The sequence below is a fragment of the Chiloscyllium plagiosum genome, unplaced genomic scaffold, assembly GCF_037043375.1.
Source record: "Chiloscyllium plagiosum isolate Xiang-an unplaced genomic scaffold, Cpla_swu_hap1 HiC_scaffold_21, whole genome shotgun sequence".
In the NCBI taxonomy this organism is placed as follows: Eukaryota; Metazoa; Chordata; class Chondrichthyes; order Orectolobiformes; family Hemiscylliidae; genus Chiloscyllium; species Chiloscyllium plagiosum.
The window spans coordinates 52,140,324-52,162,057 of NW_028270159.1; the positions used below are offsets into that span (position 1 = coordinate 52,140,324).

A 21,734-nucleotide genomic window follows, 5' to 3' on the forward strand; every position below is an offset into this window, starting at 1 on the left:
AGAGGAGACAGTGTGTGTAGGAGAGAGAGAGAGGAGACAGAGTGTGTGTAGGAGAGAGAGAGAGGAGACAGAGTGTGTGTAGGAGAGAGAGAGAGAGGAGACAGAGTGTGTAGGAGAGAGAGAGGAGACAGAGTGTGTAGGAGAGAGAGAGAGAGGAGACAGAGTGTGTAGGAGAGAGAGAGAGGAGACAGTGTGTGTAGGAGAGAGAGAGAGAGGAGAGACAATGTGTGTAGGAGAGAGAGAGAGAGGAGAGACAGTGTGTGTAGGAGAGAGAGAGAGAGGAGAGACAGAGTGTGTAGGAGAGAGAGAGAGGAGACAGTGTGTGTAGGAGAGAGAGAGAGAGAGGAGACAGTGTGTATAGGAGAGAGAGAGAGAGGAGACAGTGTGTGTAGGAGAGGGAGAGAGAGAGGAGACAGTGTGTGTAGGAGGGAGAGAGAGAGGAGACAGAGTGTGTAGGAGAGAGAGAGAGGAGACAGAGTGTGTAGGAGAGAGAGAGAGGAGACAGAGTGTGTGTAGGAGAGAGAGGAGACAGAGTGTGTAGGAGAGAGAGAGAGGAGACAGAGTGTGTAGGAGAGAGAGAGAGAGGAGACAGAGTGTGTAGGAGAGAGAGAGAGAGGAGACAGTGTGTATAGGAGAGAGAGAGAGAGGAGACAGTGTGTGTAGGAGAGAGAGAGAGAGAGAGGAGACAGTGTGTGTAGGAGAGAGAGAGAGGAGAGACAGAGTGTGTAGGAGAGAGAGAGAGGAGACAGTGTGTGTAGGAGAGAGAGAGAGAGAGAGGAGACAGTGTGTATAGGAGAGAGAGAGAGAGGAGACAGTGTGTGTAGGAGAGGGAGAGAGAGAGGAGACAGTGTGTGTAGGAGGGAGAGAGAGAGGAGACAGAGTGTGTAGGAGAGAGAGAGAGAGGAGACAGAGAGGAGACAGAGTGTGTAGGAGAGAGAGAGAGAGGAGACAGTGTGTGTAGGAGAGAGAGAGAGGAGACGGAGTGTGTAGGAAAGAGAGGAGACAGTGTGTTTAGGAGAGAGTGTGTGTAGGAGAGAGAGTGTGTGTAGGAGAGAGAGTGTGTGTAGGAGTGAGAGTGTGTGTAGGAGAGAGTGTGTGTAGGAGAGAGAGAGTGTGTAGGAGAGAGAGAGAGGAGACAGTGTGTGTAGGAGAGAGAGAGAGAGGAGAGACAATGTGTGTAGGAGAGAGAGAGAGAGGAGAGACAGTGTGTGTAGGAGAGAGAGAGAGAGGAGAGACAGAGTGTGTAGGAGAGAGAGAGAGGAGACAGTGTGTGTAGGAGAGAGAGAGAGAGAGGAGACAGTGTGTATAGGAGAGAGAGAGAGAGGAGACAGTGTGTGTAGGAGAGGGAGAGAGAGAGGAGACAGTGTGTGTAGGAGGGAGAGAGAGAGGAGACAGAGTGTGTAGGAGAGAGAGAGAGGAGACAGAGTGTGTAGGAGAGAGAGAGAGGAGACAGAGTGTGTGTAGGAGAGAGAGGAGACAGAGTGTGTAGGAGAGAGAGAGAGGAGACAGAGTGTGTAGGAGAGAGAGAGAGAGGAGACAGAGTGTGTAGGAGAGAGAGAGAGAGGAGACAGTGTGTATAGGAGAGAGAGAGAGAGGAGACAGTGTGTGTAGGAGAGAGAGAGAGAGAGAGGAGACAGTGTGTGTAGGAGAGAGAGAGAGGAGAGACAGAGTGTGTAGGAGAGAGAGAGAGGAGACAGTGTGTGTAGGAGAGAGAGAGAGAGAGAGGAGACAGTGTGTATAGGAGAGAGAGAGAGAGGAGACAGTGTGTGTAGGAGAGGGAGAGAGAGAGGAGACAGTGTGTGTAGGAGGGAGAGAGAGAGGAGACAGAGTGTGTAGGAGAGAGAGAGAGAGGAGACAGTGTGTGTAGGAGAGAGAGAGAGAGAGAGGAGACAGAGTGTGTAGGAGAGAGAGAGAGAGGAGACAGTGTGTGTAGGAGAGAGAGAGAGGAGACGGAGTGTGTAGGAAAGAGAGGAGACAGTGTGTTTAGGAGAGAGTGTGTGTAGGAGAGAGAGTGTGTGTAGGAGAGAGAGTGTGTGTAGGAGTGAGAGTGTGTGTAGGAGAGAGTGTGTGTAGGAGAGAGAGAGTGTGTAGGAGAGAGAGAGAGGAGACAGTGTGTGTAGGAGAGGGAGAGAGAGAGGAGAGAGTGTGTGTAGGAGAGAGTGTGTGTAGGAGAGAGAGTGTGTGTAGGAGAGAGAGTGTGTGTAGGAGAGAGAGTGTGTGTAGGAGAGAGAGTGTGTGTAGGAGAGAGAGAGTGTGTGTAGGAGAGAGAGAGTGTGTGTAGGAGAGAGAGAGTGTGTGTAGGAGAGAGAGAGTGTGTAGGAGAGAGAGTGTGTGTGTAGGAAAGAGAGAGAGAGGAGACAGTGTGTGTAGGAGAGAGAGAGAGAGAGTGTCTGGGCCAGAGAGTTTGAGAGAGTGAAAGAGAGAGAGAGAGAACAAGTGTGTGTGTGAGAGAGAGAGAAATTGAGTGAGAAAGAGAGCAAGTGTATTAGTGTGAGTGTGTATGTGGGAGTTCAAGTTGGTATAAATGAGTGAGAATGAGAGTGTGCATGAGAGAGTGTGAGATTGAGTGAGAGAGTGTGTGAGTACTTGAGTTAGGGACAGCGTGAGTGAATGTGATTGTATGATGAGAGAATGTGAAGAAGAGAGGGCATGTGTGAATGAGAGAGGGAGTTTGTGAGAGAGTGTGAGGAAAGAGGGTACGTGTGAGAGTGAGAGCGAGTATGTCAGAGAAAGTTTGTGTAAATGAGAGACAGTATATGGGTGAGCAGAGAGTGTGTGAGTGAAAATGAGAGTATATGTGAGGGAATGTGAATCTGAGACTGGGCGCTGCATCTTGTTTTTCTTGAGATTATGTATGCAGACAGACATAAGTGTGGAAGGATGGGATCAGTTTGGTTTTCTTGTGTGATTATTATGTTCAAAGTTCATTACATATGTATCCATAGGATAAAACATCATATTTTGTCGGCACGTGGGCAAGAGTCTGCAACGCAAGACCATCTCTCGACCGGAACATTCAGACTGGAGATATCAGAGACCAGGCATACAGCACTACAACCTTTTAACAACATCTCCTTTGAGGTTCTCTTGAAGATTGTCAAGGAGCGAAGGGAAGTTCATTTCTCTGTGGGTAGCAGAAAAAAGCCATCCTGATTGAAGAAGATAACCTGAAGTTGACAAGAGTTGGTTGTGGAAGTCTGCACAAGTGCTTATGAGAACCGGCTCCTGTGACACAAGAGGATAAACGATCACGTGCTCTGCCAGAGTGTGTACCACAGTCTGCTCAATGCTTCATCCTCCTATAAGTGTGAGGTAGCACCGTTAAGGTTACTGCAAAGGATGATCACACACAAGATTGAGTGCCAGGGATCTCCATCAGTTGTTTCATGTGCAATCAATATCTGTCACTTCATTGCAACTGCCAGTGTAACACTAAAAGCAGGAGAAAGTGAGGACTGCAGATGCTGGAGATCAGAGCTGAAAATGCACCAATGACATTGCCTGCCACACGTGCCAGGGTGCACACTTAAAACATAAGGAGCTACAACACTTAGCAGGTCACACACTATAAGTTCACTGACCTTTCTCCACAATTAGCTTTTATTGCATGCAAACCCTTGTGGAAAGGACACAAACCACAAAAGATGACTTCAGGGTGAACACCTCACTGACATCTCAGGCATATATATCATATAATGCTTTATTATTATTCATCAACTGTAGCTGTTTGATGACTGAACCACCTTTCATTCAAAAATCTTTTTAACACCTAACTTTGTGAATACCACATTCTTCTTATTAGTAACGCATGCAGACAATCACCACTCTGGGGATTGATTTCCCTAGCTTTATCTATCAGTGCAGATAAGGTTCTCACGTAACCATCCGAATAACTCCCCCTCACAATCCCCCAGGGACATGCAAATTGTGGGTCTCCTCCACCACAAGTCAAAGCATTCTGCCAATCGGAGGAAGGATGCCTCATCTTCCACCTTGGGACCCTACAATCACATGTCATCAACATTGACTTCACCAGTTTCCAAATCTCCCCTCCCCCAACCTCATCCCAGATCCAATCCTCCTACTCAGCACTGCCATCTTGACCTATTCTATTTGTCCATCTTCCTTCCCTCCTATCCGTTTCAGTATCCCCACCGACCTATCACAATTGCCTCCCACCTGCATCCACCTATTGCCATCTGACTTACCTTCCCCCCCCCCACCCCCACATTTATCTCTCCGCCCCCTTCCCATTACATTCCTGATGAAGCATTTGTACCCGAAACATCGACTCTCCTGCTCTTCGGATGCTGCCTGACCTGCTGTACTTCTCCAGAACCGCTTCTTTTAAGCCTGGAGAGTGGCAGGTGAAGAAGGAGATCCCTGGCAGCAAAGCTAGAACGAGCCGGACATGGCTCCACCCCAGACCAGGGTCTCCCAGCAGTTAGTAAGTCTCAGGCTGGCATCCCCAGCCCGGACGCAGGCTAGAACAAGGTTCCCGTTCCATTGCTTCGACATGCCGTTCTTGTGTCAGCGTAGAGATCTCATCCCCGTAAGGAGGTCTTTGGCATCCAGGTATTCCAGCAAGTGGTCTCATCCAGATATGGTGATCTCAGCCCAGCACACAGAGGTCTTCTTCAGTGGAGGCTTCCGGCCCAGCATGACAGTCTCATGTTGGCTGCAACTCCACCGTTCCATAAATCAGTTTTCCATGAATCCAGGAGTTGTTGAATGAACTGTGATGAACTTTATCTTAATTTTATTTTTTATATTATTATGTATGACTTATGTCATTGATGTAGGTGCCATGATGGGGCAGTTTATGAAACTTTTCACTGTGTTCTTCATGTAAAAGTACACATGACAATACATTTCTATTCTATTCCATGCTATTCTATTCTATGCTAATTCAATGCTAGATCAAGCTATTGCATACCCATCCATTCATCCCATGGCCCGTTATAATCTGCATGCTTAATTAGTAACAACCCATGCCTCCCATCCACTCCCATAGTACTTAATCCTATAACAAACCTAACCATTAGTATTTATAAACAACCCCCACCAAAAACAGCTATTGCTTTAATAACATCTTCAAGCTGTCAATCCATTAATGACCTTCCAGCTCTCTCCCCTCACCTCCAGTGGGTTAATCTTAAGTTATGGAAAACCATTATGCACTAATAATACTATAATATAGCACTTAGAATTATGTCAAAGAGGCATTAAAAACTTAATTTGTGACTTGCCTGTGGGGACAGAACAGAAATAGGACAAGAAAGAAACTGAGTATTTAAAGTAAAAATTATTGTTTTTATTCCAAAATTATTTGGAAATATAGACCTCATTCAAGGAGATTTGAACACCAAGTTGCTGAATGACTTAGGTTAACATAGTACACTGCAAAGCGTGTAGGAAGGCTTTGATGATTACTTAATTCTAAATTTTTACGATGACTAAAACTTGTATCATTAAACTTCTTTTAACTCAGTGCAGTGCATACTTTGCATATTGTGATAATGTGTGCCTTTAAGAAGGATTTGTTCTGTCCTGGTTCTCTTGAAGAGAGGTGTTGTTAAGTTGGTGGCGAGATATCTGTTCCATGGAAAGCTTAGAGTTTTTTTTAAATTAGACAAAGGAAGCATGAGTGGGTTGAATCAGTCACATAGACACAGGATTTAAGTATTTTGCTTTCAGTTGTTGATGTTGGGATTTTTGGAGATGAAGCTACTAGATACAGCTCTCTCTGTAATCTCCGCTGCTGCAAAAAGCTTGAGTTCTCTCTTTGATGCTAAATTCATTCTGTCAGTTTTTCCTTTCTCCTGGACTGGAGGAGAGCAAATGAGAGAAATCTGTCTTTCTGAATTTATCTTTGCAAAGGTGTGTTTTTGGGATGCTGTTATATTGGAACAGAGGATGAGTAGTAGCTAAATAATATTTAAATAATGTTATTTTGTTAAGTATTTCACTAGAGTTAAAATTGCCAATTCTTTTTGTTTGTATGTTAACTGTAGTGTAAGAATAAAGTGTGTTTAGCTTAATGCAGAGCAGTTTGACCAATCAAATCACATCTGGAATACAGCAGAGGTTTACAGCAGCCTTTAATTAATATAAAAAGTTAGAGTCAAGGTTATCTCCGATATATTTTGAGTGGCTTAGGTCCATAACATTGCATTATTTCTAGGATGCTGAGTAATGTTAATTGAAGGCAGTAATCCCCACAATCGGATGAAAGGTCACAAGCCATTCATTGTTAACATTTTTACACCCATGTGAACAGCCCAACTTGCCTATTTGCATGAAAAACCCAACAAAGAGAATTGTTTCTATGCCCTCATCTTGTTTAGCCAAGCAATTGTTCTTAAATGAAAATGGTGAAGATAAATAAACTAGCAAGTAATGGATTTTTGAGAATCTGAAATCCAATCACCACCCAACATCCTAAAATTCAAACCCCAAAAATATTCAAAGTCTAGATGGAATCATTGCAGAAAGGTTATAGTTTGTTTCACTTTTTTAAAATCAGAACTGTGCAAAACTCTTGCTGCTAAACCTTTACTTAGTATATAATAGTTAGAAAAACAATAATTTTCTTCCCTTGACATTACTTTCCTTTGAAACCTAGAACTCATGAATGTGATACAGAATCCGCAACCGGATCCCTTTACTGGGACACAAGGGATAATGTGTAAGTAAGATTAGCTATGAACAAATCCGCTATCCTGTTCAGATTATGGGATGTTGCAATTTAATGTAATAAAATGAATCCCTACAGCACAGAAAGAGGCTATTTGGCCCATCGAGTCTGCACCAACCATCCAAGGAGCATCCCATCAGACACAGTCCTCACTCAGTCCCCATAATTACCACAGCTAATCCACCTAGCCTGCACATCCCTGGACGCTAAGGCAATTTAGCATAGCCATTCCACCTAACTTATACATCTTTGGATGGAGGGAGGAAACCAGAGCACCAGGCAGAAACTCAGAGACATGGAGAGTGCAACTCTACATAGACTGTCATCCAAAGCTGGAATCGAACACAGGCCCCTGGCATTGTGAGGCAGCAATGATAAACACTGAGCCACCATGTGCCCATAACTCAATGGTGCCAAGGTACAGTCTAAATTCCACAGGACAGTAAGACAAGTGGCATGTGCTCTACATCAGGATTCAGACTAGGATTAAATATAGTGTCAAGTAATGTAATGAAAGCCTTACCCCTCCTTAGGCTGCAATCCTTGCTCATGCCTAATATGTTTAAGGCACAGTATACCACATTCATTCCTGAAACTCAGCTAGCATGTATTTAAGATGTTTAGAAAGGGTTGTATATTGAAACATGTCAGAATTAAATGGAAAGATGGCTTGTTGGATTCAATTTCTTGTGATTCCATCTTTGCTACATTTTAACAAATGCCCCCAAACACCAACTGACATGCTGTCTTGCTGTCAATATCACCCCTTAAATCATAGAATCCCCTACAAGACCGTGTTAGGGAACTGGAGCTGGAGTTGGATGAACTTAGGATCATTCGGGAGGCAGAGGGGGTCATAGATTGGAGCTTTAGGGAAGTAGTAACTCCAAAGATGGCAGATAGATGGGTGACAGTGAGGGGGACTGGGAGGAAGCAGCCAGTGCAGGGACCCTCTGCGGCCGTTCCCCTCAAGAACAAGTATACCGTTTTGGATACTTGTGGGGGGGACGACTTACCAGGGGCAAGTAACGGGGCTCAGGCCTCTGGCACGGAGCCTGTCCCCGTTACTTAGAAGGGAAGGGTGGAGAAGAGCAGAGCAATAGTAATTGGGGACTCGATAGTTCGGGGCACAGATAGGAGGTTTTGTGGGAACGAGAGACTCACGTTTGGTATGTTGCCTCCCAGGTGCAAGGGTACGTGATGTCTCTGATCGTGTTTTCCGGGTCCTTAAGGGGGAGGGGGAGCAGCCCGAAGTCGTGGTCCACATTGGCACCAATGACATAGGTAGGAGGAGCGCTGAGGATGTTAGGCAGGCTTTCAGGGAGCTAGGTTGGAAGCTCAGAGTTAGAACGAACAGAGTTGTTGTCTCTGGTTTGTTACCCGTGCCACGTGATAGAGAGTCGAGGAATAGGGAGAGAGAACAGTTAAATGCGTGGCTACAGGGATGGTGCAGGAGGGAGGGATTCCGGTATTTGGATAACTGGGGTTCTTTCTGGGGAAGGTGGGACCTCTATAAACAGGATGGTCTACACCTGAACCTGAGGGGCACCAGTATCCTTGGTGGGAGGTTTGCTAGTGCTCTTGGGGGGGGTTTAAACTAACTCTGCAGGGGCATGGGAACCCAGACTGTAGCTTTAGGGTGCAGGACCTGGAATGTAGGGAGGTTAGGAACATGGCATCAATTTCAAAGGAGGGTGCCTGTAAACAGGAAAGTGGTTTGAAGTGTGTATACTTCAATGCAAGAAGTATACGAAATAAGGTAGGTGAACTTGCAGCGTGGGTTGGTACCTGGGACTTCGATGTTGTGGCTATTACGGAGACATGGGTAGAACAGGGACAGGATTGGCTGTTGCAGGTTCCAGGGTTTAAATGTTTTAGTAGGGTCAGAGGTGGGGGTAAAAGAGGGGGAGGTGTGGCATTGCTTGTCAAAGATAGTATTACAGCTGTGGAAAGGACGATGGATGAAGACTCGCCATCTGAGGTAGTTTGGGCTGAGGTTAGGAATAGGAAAGGTGAGCTCACCCTGTTAGGAGTTTTTTACAGGCCTCCTAATAGTCCTAGAAATGTAGAAGAAAGGATTGCGAGGATGATTCAAGAGAAGAGTGAAAGTAATAGGGTGGTTGTTATGGGGGACTTTAACTTTCCTGATATTAATTGGGAAAGCTATAGCTCAAGTTCGTTAGATGGGTCAGTGTTTGTCCAATGTGTGCAGGAGGGTTTCCTGACACAATATGTAGATAGGCCAACAAGAGGTGAGGCCATACTGGATTTGGTTCTGGGTAACGAACCAGGCCAGGTGTTAGAATTAGAGGTAGGTGAGCACTTTGGGGACAGTGACCACAATTCGGTGACCTTTACTCTAGTGATGGAGAGGGATAAGTGTGCACTACAGGGCAAGAGTTATAGATGGGGGCAGGGAAATTATGATGCGGTGAGGCATGACTTAGGATGTGTGGCCTGGAAAAGTAGACTCCAAGGCAAGAGTGTAATTGATATGTGGAGCTTGTTCAAGGAGCAACTATTGAGTGTCCTTGATAAGTATGTACCCGTCAGGCAGGGAGGAAAGGGTCGTATGAGGGAGCCGTGGTTTAATAAGGAATTGGAATCCCTTGTTAAATGGAAGAGGGCGGCCTATGTAAAGATGAGGCGTGAAGGTTCAATTGGGGCGATTGAGAGTTATAAGGTAGCCAGGAAGGACCTGAAGAGAGAGCTAAGAGCAGCAAGGAGGGGTCATGAAAGGTCCTTAGTTGGTAGGATTAGGGAAAACCCTAAGGCTTTCTATAGGTATGTCAGGAATAAAAGAATGACTAGGGTAGGAATAGGTCTAGTCAAGGATAGTAGTGGGAAGTTGCGTGTGGAGGCTGAAGAGATTGGGGAGACACTGAATGAATACTTTTCGTCAGTATTCAATCAGGAACAGGACATTGTTGTCAATGTGAGTACTGAGTCACAATTAAGTAGAATGGATGGCTTTGAGGTATGTAGAGAAGAGGTGTTGGAAATTCTGGAAAGGGTGAAAATAGATAAGTCTCCTGGGCCTGATGGCATTTATCCTAGGATTCTCTGGGAAGCAAGGGAGGAGATTGCAGAGCCATTGGCCTTGATTTTTATGTCCTCGTTGTCTACAGGAGTAGTGCCAGAAGATTGGAGGCTAGCAAATGTGGTTCCCTTGTTCAAGAAGGGGAGTAGGGATAACCCTAGTAACTATAGGCCGGTGAGTCTCACTTCTGTTGTGGGCAAAATCTTAGAGAGAATTGTAAGGGATAGGATTTATGAACATCTGGATAGGAATAATGTGATCAAGGATAGTCAGCATGGTTTTGTGAAGGGCAGGTCGTGCCTCACAAACCTTATTGAATTCTTTGAGAAGGTGACTAAGGAGGTGGACGAGGGGAAAGCAGTAGATGTGGTGTATATGGATTTTAGTAAGGCATTTGATAAGGTTCCCCATGGTAGACTACTGCAAAAAACACGGAGGTATGGCATTGAGGGTGAGTTGGAGGTTTGGATTAGGAGTTGGCTGGCTGGAAGAAGACAGAGGGTAGTAGTTGATGGCAAAGGTTCATCTTGGAGTGCCGTCACTAGCGGTGTTCCGCAAGGATCTGTTTTGGGACCATTGTTGTTTGTCATTTTTATAAATGACCTGGAGGAGGGGTTAGAAGGTTGGGTGAGTAAGTTTGCGGATGATACGAAAGTCAGAGGAGTTGTAGACAGTGAGGAAGGATGTGGCAGGTTACAGCGGGATATAGATAAGCTGCAGAACTGGGCAGAAAGGTGGCAAATGGAGTTCAATGTAGCTAAGTGTGAGGTGATTCACTTTGGTAAGGGTAATAAAAAGATGGGGTACTGGGCTAACGGTCGGATACTTGGTAGTGTGGAAGAGCAGAGGGATCTTGGTGTCCATGTACACAAATCTTTGAAAGTTGCCACCCAGGTAAATAGTGCGGTGGAGAAGGCATATGGCGTACTGGCTTTTATTGGTAGAGGAATTGAGTTCCAGAGTACTGAGGTCATGTTGCAGTTGTATAAGACTCTGGTGCGGCCACATCTGGAGTATTGTGTGCAGTTTTGGTCGCCATACTATAGGAAGGATGTGGAGGCACTGGAACGGGTGCAGAGGAGGTTTACCAGGATGTTGCCTGGTATGGTAGAAAGATCGTATGAGGAAAGGCTGAGGCACTTGGGGTTGTTTTCATTGGAGAAAAGAAGGTTTAGGGGTGACTTGATAGAGGTGTATAAGATGATTAGGGGTTTAGATAGGGTCGACAGTGAGAATCTTTTTCCACGTATGGAGTCAGCTATTACAAGGGGGCATAGCTTTAAATTAAGGGGGGGTAGGTATAGGACAGATGTTAGGGGTAGGTTCTTTACTCAGCGAGTCGTGAGTTCATGGAATGCCCTGCCAGTAGCAGTGGTGGACTCTCCCTCATTATGGGCATTTAAGCGGGCATTGGATAGGCATATGGAGGATAGTGGGCTAGTGTAGGTTAGGTGGGCTTGGATCGGCGCAACATCGAGGGCCGAAGGGCCTGTACTGTGCTGTATTCTTCTATGTTCTATGTTCTATGTTCTACAGTATAGAAACAGGCCACACTAGCCCATCAAGTTCCCACCGAATGTCCATAATGCTTATTCTTTATGAAAGACATGCAACATTAGAAGTTGGTGTTTGTTTCAATCCTGACACTTATTTGAAATACAACCTAATCTAGTCATGTTTCGCAACATTTTCTACAAATGTGATGCATCATACCTTCCATCCGTCTTTTAATGCTAAATGTGTTTTCAGAATTTTATTCTAATGAATGCAGAATTTGTTTGTCAGCATAGGTGCACAAATATGCACAGTTCTAAAAATGTTGATATAGTTTCACAGACAAATTCTGACTCATGGTCCTTTTTGCTTCATGTTGAACTGGAATATTGGGTTGTCTGCTCTCTTCATTTGGAAACATGGAAGTTTTCCAGCAATGGTTGAGAAACAGATTTCTCCATTGTAAGTAGAAATGTCTCAGCTGTGAGTTTGTCCTTTAATTTCAATATTTTATAAATTCCCAAGCTGCATCTATGTAGATCTTGGCTCAATAGAATGGATAACAGAATAAAAATATTGCAGGGTTAGCTAATGGTGTTATGAGCAGAGAGCATCATAACAGAAAGTGTTCTTATAATACTTCTCTTTAATATTCTGGAAAGTAATGACTTGTTGAAAACAAGAACTATGAAATACAAGCAGCTTTGGTTCCAAGGGCAATGTAAAAGTTGACGAGCTGCAAATACTTGCATTGAATGGAGAGTGCCCCAAAACCTATAAGCTCATTCTTTGCTTGGCCTTTTAAAGGTTCTCACGGCAACAATAAGCCCTTCCCTGAAATGGGAGTCATATAATGTGTATAATATGACTGACTGATCACTTCCATGTTCCCCAATAGAATATTTCATGCTATGTACCAAAAATCCAGTTTCAAATTGTATGCACAAAACACAAACCTTCCCAAAGGCAAATCCATTGTACACTATCTCTTCAAATCTATATAAGTTAGACAAACATGTTCTCACCATTTTTGCTGGTGTCTGTGCATGGCAGTACACACAGCCCTTAAATTTGTGTGTGGCTGCATCTGTGCTGTCATTTCAAGTGATGGATTTAAGCATGGCCTGTGCAAAATTATCTGGCTATGCATGCAACTTAAAAGGAACATTAATTTCAGCCACCCATTTTTTCCAGTCTTCATTAGATTGGATTACTTACAGTGTGGAAACAGGCCCTTTGGCCCAACAAAAATCGACGTTTCAGGCAAAAGCCCTTCATCAGTATTCCTGATGAGAGGATGTGCAAACTCCACACAGTCAGTTGCCTGAGGCGGGAATTGAACCCAGGTCTCTGGTGCTGTGAGGTAGCAGTGCTAACCACTGTGCCAGTGACTAGATCCAAAGACTAAATCCACAGCACATTGAAAGGCCTTGGAAGGCAGGCTCCACAATAATGTACACTTTTGGGGACCAAAGACAGGATCCTGAGGGAAGGACAGTTGAAAGTGGCATCTTGTCGATGACAGCTCCAGAATACATTTTGTCAGAATTGGCAGCTGTAGAGACACAGTTATTGAAGTTAGCAGTTAAAAACGACAAACGTCTGCATCATTGCCATTTCTGCCTCATTTTCTGATTTTAAAAAAATGAATCAAGGCTTTGTTTGTCACAAGATTCCAGAATCCTCTGTTGCATTCCAGCTTTAATGTGCAATGTACAATGGTAAAATCACTCTCAATTTAAAAGCTTATTATTTATTTTAATTTGAATGCTGCATTCAAAGAACAGATATTTTCAATCAGAGTGAGTGATAATGCCATGAAATGTAAGAGACTAATTAAGTTAGACCATCAAATCTGCTCTGCCATTCAAGGAGATCATGGTTAATCTGATAATCCCCAAAACCACTTTCGTCCCTAATCGCCTTAACCCTTGATTCCCTTACTGATTGAAAATATGTTTAAACGGCCTTAAATATACTTAATGGCCCAACTTCAACACACCTCTGTAGTAAAGAATTTCACAGATTCAATACTTTTTGAGAAACGAAGATTCTTCCATCTCTGACTTAAATGGGTGACCTGTTACTCTGAGATTATGCCCTCTGGTCCTAGACTCTACCACGAAGGTAAACAGTGTCTCTGGATCTATCTGTCTATTCAAGACTCCTAGGAATCTTATACCTTTCAAAAAGATCTACTGTCATTCTTTTAGATTATAATGAGTAATATCTCAATTTCATAAGAAAATCCTTATGGATTTTCAGGTATCAGCCTAGCAAACTTTCTCTGAATTGCCTCCAACACCAATATATCTTTCCTTTAATAAGGGGACCAAAGCTATTCACAGTATTCCAGGTGTATTCTGAAAAATACCTTGTGCAGTTTCAGCAAGACCTCCCTATTTTTATACTCCATTCTCTTTGAAATAAAGACCAAAAGTCCATTTGCCTTCCTTATTTCCTGCTGAACATAGATGTTAGCTGTCATTCATCCACAAGGATCTCCCAAGTCCCTTGGTGCAGCTTTTCACCATTTAAATAATAGTTAGTTCTTCTGCTTTTCCAGCCAAAGTGCATAACCACATATTTTCCCACATTGTATTACATGGGAAAAAGAGGAGGGGGTGTAGCACTACTAATCAGAGAGGGTATCACAGCTACAGAAGCTTCCATTGTCGAGGAAGATCTGCCTACCGAATCAGTATGGGTGGAAATTAGGAACAGCAAGGAAGCAGTCACCTCATTAGGGGTTTACTACAGCGCCCCCCCAGTAGCAACAGGGAGATGGAAGAAAGCATAGGTTGGCAGATTTTGGAAAAGTGTGGACATAGTAGAGTTGTTGTAATGGGTGACTTTAACTTTCGAGGAGAAAGTGAGGTCTGCAGACGCTGGAGATCAAAGCTGAAACTTTATTGCTGGAACAGCACAGCAGGTCAGGCAGCATCTAGGGAACAGAAGATTCGACGTTTCGGGCACATGCCCTTCTTCAGGAATCTGAAGAAGGGCATGTGCCCGAAACGTCGAATCTTCTGTTCCCTAGATGCTGCCTGACCTGCTGTGCTGTTCCAGCAATAAAGTTTCAGCTGACTTTAACTTTCCCAATATTGATTGGAACCTCCTTCGAGCAGAAGATTTGAATGGAGCTGTTTTTGTAAGGTGTGTTCAGGAGGGTTTCCTAACTCAGTACGTTGACAGGCCGATGAGGGGAGAGGCCATTCTAGACTTGGTGCTCAGAAACGAGCCGGGGCAGGTATCAGACCTTGTGGTGGGAGAGCATTTTGGTGATAGTGACCACAACTGCCTCACATTCTACATAGCTATGGAGAAGGAGAGGATTAAGCAAAATGGGAGGATATTTAATTGGGGAAGAGGAAACTATGATCCGATTAGACATGAGTTAGGAAGCATGGATTGGGAGCAAATGTTCCATGGTAAAGGCACTATAGAAATGTGGAGACTGTTTGAGGAACAGTTGTTGCAAGTGATGAATAAATATGTCCCTCTGAGACAGGCAAGAAGTGGTAAGATAAAGGAACCTTGGATGACGAGAGCGGTGGAGCTTCTCGTCTAAAGGAAAAAGGTAGCTTACATACGGTGGAGGAAGCTAGGGTCAAGCTCAGCTCTACAGGATTACAGGCAGGTGAGGAAGGAGTTCAAAAATGGTCTCAGGAGAGCCAGGAGGGGGCACGAGAAAGGCTTGGCAGAATGGATTAGGGAGAACACAAAGGCATTTTACACTTATGTGAGGAATAAGAGAATGGTCAAAGAAAGAGTAGGGCCGATCAGGGAAAGCATAGGGAATTTGTGTGTGGAGTCTGAGGAGGTAGGGGAAGCCCTAAATGAGTTTTTTGCTTCTGTCTTTACAAAAGAAACAAACTTTGTAGTGAATGAAACCTTTGAAGAGCAGGTGTGCATGCTGGAATGGATAGAGATAAAGGAAGCTGATGTGCTGAAAATTTTGTCAAACATTAAGATTGACAAGTCGCCAGGCCCGGACCAGATTTGTCCTCGGCTGCTTTGGGAAATGAGAAATGCAATTGCTTCGCCACTTGTGAAGATCTTTGCATCCTCGCTCTCCACTGGAGTCGTACCTGAGGACTGGAGAGAGGCAAATGTAATTCCTCTCTTCAAGAAAAGAAATAGGGAAATCCCTGGTAATTACACACCAGTAAGTCTCACGTCTGTCGTCTGCAAGGTGTTAGAAAGGATTCTGAGGGATAGGATTTATGACCATCTGGAAGAGCATGGCTTGATTAAATGCAGTCAACACGGCTTTGTGAGGGGCAGGCCTTGCCTCACAAACTTATCGAGTTCTTTGAGGATGTGACTAGAAAAGTTGATGAAGGTCGAGCTGTGGATGTGGTGTATATGGACTTCAGCAAGGCATTTGATAAGGTTCCCCATGGTAGGCTCATTCAGAAGGTCAGGAGGAATGGGATACAGGAGAACTTAGCTGTCTGGATACAGAATTGGCTGGCCAACAGAAAACAGCGAGTGGTAGTAAAAGGAAAATATTCTGCCTGGAAGTCTGTGGTGAGTGGTGTTCCACAGTGCTCTGTCCTTGGGCCTCTACTGTTTGTAATTTTTATTAATGACTTGGATGAGGGGATTGAAGGATGGATCAGCAAGTTTGCAGATGACACAAAGGTTGGAGGTGTCGTTGACAGTGTAGAGGACTGTTGTAGGCTGCAGCGGGACATTGACAGGATGCAGAGATGGGCTGAGAGGTGGCAGATGGAGATCAACCTGGATAAATGCGAGGTGATGCATTTTAAAAGGTCGAATTTGAAAGCTGAGTACAGGATTAAGGATAGGTTTCTTGGCAGTGGAACAGAGGGATCTTGGTGTGCAGGTACATAGGTCCCTTAAAATGGCCACCCAAGTGGACAGGGTTGTTAAGAAAGCACAAGGTGTTTTGGCTTTCATTAAAAGGGAGATTGAGTTTAAGAGTCGTGAGATCTTGTTGCAGCTCTATAAAACTTTGGTTAGACCGCACTTGGAATACTGCGTCCAGTTCTGATTGCCCTATTATAGGAAAGATGTGGATGCTTTGGAGAGGGTTCAGAGGAGGTTTACCAGGATGCTGCCTGGACTGGAGGGCTTATCTTATGAAGAGAGGTTGACTGAGCTCGGATGTTTTTCATTGGAGAAAAGGAGGAGGAGAGGGGACCTAATTGAGGTATACAAAATAATGAGAGGCATAGATAGAGTCGATAGCCAGAGGCTATTTCCCTGGGCAGAAATGACTAACATGAGAGGTCATAGTTTTAAGCTGATTGGAGGAAAGTATAGAGGGGATGTCAGAGGCGGGTTCTTTACACAGAGAGTTGTGAGAGCATGGAATGCGTTGCCAGCAGCAGTTGTGGAAGCAAGGTCATTGGGGACATTTAAGAGACTACTGGACATACATATGGTCACAGAAATTTGAGGGTACATACATGAGGATCAGTGGTCGGCACAACATCGTGGGCTGAAGGGCCTGTTCTGTGCTGTACTGTTCTATGTTCTATGTTCTATCTGCCAGTTTTTGCCCATTCAATTAACCTGTCTGCATCCCTCTGTAGATTATTTGTGTTATCCTCACTACTTGCCTTCCCACTTATTTTCTTTGTCATAGTACATTCACTTCCACTTCATACATATTGTAAATAATTGTGGCCCCAGCACTGATCCTTGTGATACTCCATGAGTTACAGGTTGCTATTCTGAAAATGCCCCTTTATTCCAACTCTCTGCCCTCTATTAATTAATCAATCCTCTACTCCCCTCCAACACCATAGCCTTATATCTTAAGTTACTATACAAGACACTACTTATCAAATTTCAAAAACATTTCAAAATCCAAATATATTTAATTCTTTCCCATTTAGCTGCACTGTTCATTACCTCCTCAAGTATTTCAAGTGTGAGTGATTCTGTTTGCCCCCAGAGCAAAAAGAGCTTGTGATCTTTCAATGAGAAGTTTGATTAAATGTGCACGGCTCAACCCAAGTTGCCTGTCATCTTCCTGAATAGTTGTTCACTGATGGGTGCCCTTTTTCAAAGCATTAATCAGGAATGAGAAGAGGAAGATTTTTGAATCAAAAGGTTGGGAATCTTTGGAATTGTCTATTCTAGAGGATTTTGGACCCTCCATTATTGATAATATTTAAAGGTTGAGACAGTTTTTGATTTCTCAAAGGGTTAATCGATATGGGAGGGATCAGAAAGTAGAATTGAGGCAGAAGATCAGCTTTAATCATATTGAATGATAGGCTCAGACAGCTGTATGGTCTATTTCTATATCTGTGCTTCTAGATCCTTTATATGGTTTTGCAAGTGACATAAGCATTTTCCAGCCAGCAACTGGCTGGCCAGCAATTATATCAACCTCACCTACAGTGTTAGTCAGAATGAGTGTCACTCTAGCTTACGGAACTTGTTGGCTTCCCACAAGTGCAGGCATCATCAACTCCATGATGTGTCTCACAATCCCATGTGCATATCCTTTTGCCACTATAAGGCATTAGATTAGATTCTCCACAGTGTGAAAACAGGCCCTTTGGCCCAAAACATCCACACCAACCCTCCAAACAGTAACCCACCCAGACCCATTTCCCTCTGACTAATGCACCTAACACTATAGGCAATATAGCATGGCCAATTCACTTGGCCTGCACATCTTTAGATTGTGGGCGGAAACCAGAGCACCCGGTGGATACCCATGCAGACAAGGGGAGAAAGTGCAAACTCCACATAGACAGTCACCCATGGCTGGAATCAAACCTGGGTCCCTAGTGCTGTGAGGCAGCAGTGCTAACCACTGAGCCACCGTGCCACCCCAGCATTACTTTCTTCCCAACAATTTCTGCGTGATGCAGCTGCTCATGTTTTACCAGAAGTAGAAATATTAAAACCAATAGAGTCATAGACATGTGCAGCACCAAAACAGATCCTTTGGCCCAACTCGTCCATGCCAACCAGATATCTAAAATTAATCTAGTCCTATTTGCATATCTAGGGCTGGAGAGATTTGAACTCAGAGGTATGGACATTACCACTGTACTAAAAGACTTGGATGCTCAGACCCTTGCTCTAACTGTTGAAGACTATTGTACCTGTGCAGGGTTAGACCACCTATCAGAAGATAAGGTAGTTTGTTGTGTACTGACAAGGCTTGAGCATGCAGTACCTACAATGAGTGAGAATTGGAGTACTTTGCATAGAATTACTTAATACCCTAGTCTCCTTTTGCAAATCCTGCTCAGGATTCAACTATTTTTCACTGCTACTATTGTTTACAGAATATAGTTTAGGGCAGATTAGAATTCAGTGGTCCTGCTACTTTCCATCATGAATGAAGGAGGAGTACATTCCATTAATATCTCCATTGTCACTGTTAGCATAAGTGCATTTTGAACCCAACCTACATCCTTTGATCCACATCCTTAATATGCCCTTTTAGCTTTCCTAATTTCTCTTTTAAGTCGTCTCTTGCACATTCTATATGCCACTGGGGCTTCTGCTGTTTTGATCCCTCTGTATGTACCAAAAACTTCCCTTTTTCTCTTAAACTAGTGCTGTGTATCCCATGGCATGCAGTGTTCACAGAATTCAATAGTCCCACTCGTTTCTTTAATGCTGGCCCTGTATTTTTCATAACTGCGTCCTACTGTTCTGAGAAAGATTTACCTGAATGTACCTGCTCCCAGTCCATTCTGGCCAAGTCATATCTTCAAATAGGCCTTCCCCATTTGAGAACTTTTATTTCAGGCCCTTTTCCATAAATATCTTGAATCTAATGATTCACTCCAGCATTTGTTGTTTTCAGTACAGATTCCAGAATCTGCAGTAATTTGTTCTGACATGCTGTCCTTACCTAGTCTGGTCTGAGTAACTGTAGGCACGTAGCAATGTGGTTGACTCTTAATTGTTCCCTGAAATATAGTGTAGAAGCCAGTCAGTTGTACCAAATTGCTTCAAAGTGTAATAAGCATACTTCCTAATGTAAGAGCAGAATAGGCCATTCAGTCCCCTGAGTCTGCTCTGTTATTCCGTTAGATCATGGCTGGTCTGGTCATTCTTATTCCACTCTCCTGCTTTTACCCATGCCCCTTGATTCCCTTACTGATTAAACGTCTGCTATTTCAGCCTTGAATAAACCTAATGATCCAACTTCGACAGCTCTATGGTAAAGAATTCCTCAGATTAAACCTATCCCCCCGGGTTTGACCATCCTTGCCTCATTACTTCCAGCAGCGCTTGGAGAGTTTCATCTTGTCATGTAATATTGTTTATTCTCATTGAATCAGTAAGATTTCACACTCCGATCAATATCCTCAGCGTTCATCATCTGGAATCCTGCTCTCAACAGCACACTTACGAACAACTTTCCTGTTTGTATATCACTGTCAAATGATACCTTTGCAAATGCAGTAGCATTCTTTAATGATGCAGATAAATGGTTTAAGATGTTTTGAAGTGGTTTGTAATCAGAGTCTTCCATTGCTTTTCTCTCTTCCAAACAACATTAATTAAAATGTTTACAAGCAAACACAACAGCCGGGGATTGTCTCTCAATCTGTGCATAACATTGTTCAGTGTTTGTTAATGTGCTGAACACAAATACAACTAGTTTCCCTTGCCACATTAGGGTTTCCCTACATGCTATTACTATTCCGGAAAACCAGCAAAGCCATCTTGATTACCTCAATTAGACCTGTCTCCACCACATTTTCAGGTGGTCCATTCAATACCTTAACTACTTGTTATGTGGCAAAGTATTTACTCACATCATCCTTGCTTCAGTTGTAGAGTCATAGAGATGTACAGCATGGAAACAGACACTTCGGTCGACTCATCCATGCTGACCAGATATCTCAACCCAATCTAGTACCATCTACTAGCACCCTTCCAATTCAGAGACCTATCTATAGATGCCTTTTAAATGTTGCAATTGTACTAGCCTCCACCACTTCCCCTGGCAGCTCATTCCATACAAATTAGTTTAAATCTATGCCCTTTCATCCTTGTTTCTTTTATAAGCAGAACAGCTTCACCTTATATAATCTGTCCTGCCGATTTATGATTTTGAACATCTCAATCTGACCTCCTCTTAGCCTTTGCCTTTCCAAGGAGAACGGTCCCAGCTTCTTCAATCTATCCTAATAGTTATAGGGTCATAGAGATGCACAGCATGGAAACAGACCCTGCGGTCCAACCCGTCCATGCTGACCAGATATCCCAAACCAATCTAGTCCCACCTGCCAGCACCCAGCCCATATCCCTCCAAACCCTTCCTATTCATATACCCATCCAAATGCCTCTTAATTGTACCAGCCTCTACCACTTACCACCCTCTGTGTGAAACAGTTGCCCCTTAGGTCTCTTTTATATCTTTCCCCTCTCAACCTAAACTTATGCCCTCTAGTTCTGGACTTCCCCACCCCAGGGAAAAGACTTTGTCTATTTATCCTATCCATGCCCCTCATAATTTTGTAAACCTCTATATGGTCACCCCTCAGCCTCCAACGCTCCAGGGAAAACAGCCCCAAGTTGTTCAGCCTCTCCCTATAGCTCAGATCCCCCAACCCTGGCAACATCCTTGTAAATCTTTTCTGAACCCTTTTAAATTTCACAACATCTTTCCGATAGGAAGGAGACCAGAATTGCATGCAATATTCCAACAGTGGCCTAACCAATGTCCTGTACAGCTGCAACATGACCTCCCAACTCCTGTACCCAATACTCTGACCAATAAAAGAAAGCATACCAAACGCCGCCTTCACTATCCTATCAACCTGCGACTCCACTATCTAGGACCTATGAATCTGCACTCCAAGGTCTCTTTGTTCAGCAAACTCCCGAGGACCTTACCATTAAGTGTATAAGTCCTGCTAAGATTTACTTTCCCAAAATACAGCACCTCACATTTATCTGAATTAAACTCCATCTGCCACTTCTCAGCCCATTGGCCCATCTGATCAAGATCCTGTTGTAATCTGAGGTAACCTTTTTCACTGTCCACTACTCCTCCAATTTTGGTGTCATCTGTAAACTTACTAACTGTACCTCTTATGCTCACATCCAAATCATTTATATAAATGATGAAAACTAGTGCACCCAGCACCGATCCTTGTGGCACTTCACTGGTCACAGGCCTCCAGTCTGAAAAACAACCCTCCACCACCACCCTCTGTCTTCTACCTTTGAGCCAGTTCTGTATCCAAATGGCTAGTTCTCCCTGTATTCTGTGAGATCTAACCTTGCTAACCAGTCTCCCATAGGCAACCTTGTCGAATGCCTTAATGAAGTCCATATAGATTACATCTATTGCTCTGCCCTCATCAGTCCTCTTAGTTATTTCTTCAAAAAACTCAATCAAGTTTGTGAGACATGATTTCCCACTCACAAAGCCATGTTGACTATCCCTAATCAGTCCTTGCCTTTCCAAATGCATGTACATCCTATCCCTCAGGATTCCCTCCAACAACTTGCCCACCACTGACGTCGGGCTCCCTGGTC

At 43.9% G+C, this 21,734-nt stretch overlaps 1 protein-coding gene across 1 annotated transcript in view; it reads left to right on the forward strand.

Annotated features, from left to right (window-relative positions):
• Positions 1–21,734, forward strand: part of LOC122564715 (uncharacterized) — a 110,239-nt gene that overhangs the window by 74,991 nt on the left and 13,514 nt on the right. Inside the window, exon 8 of the mRNA XM_087998696.1 lies at positions 6,626–6,688. Within this exon, the coding sequence (XP_087854822.1) occupies positions 6,626–6,688 (63 nt within the window). The remainder of the gene's footprint in view (positions 1–6,625; positions 6,689–21,734) is intronic.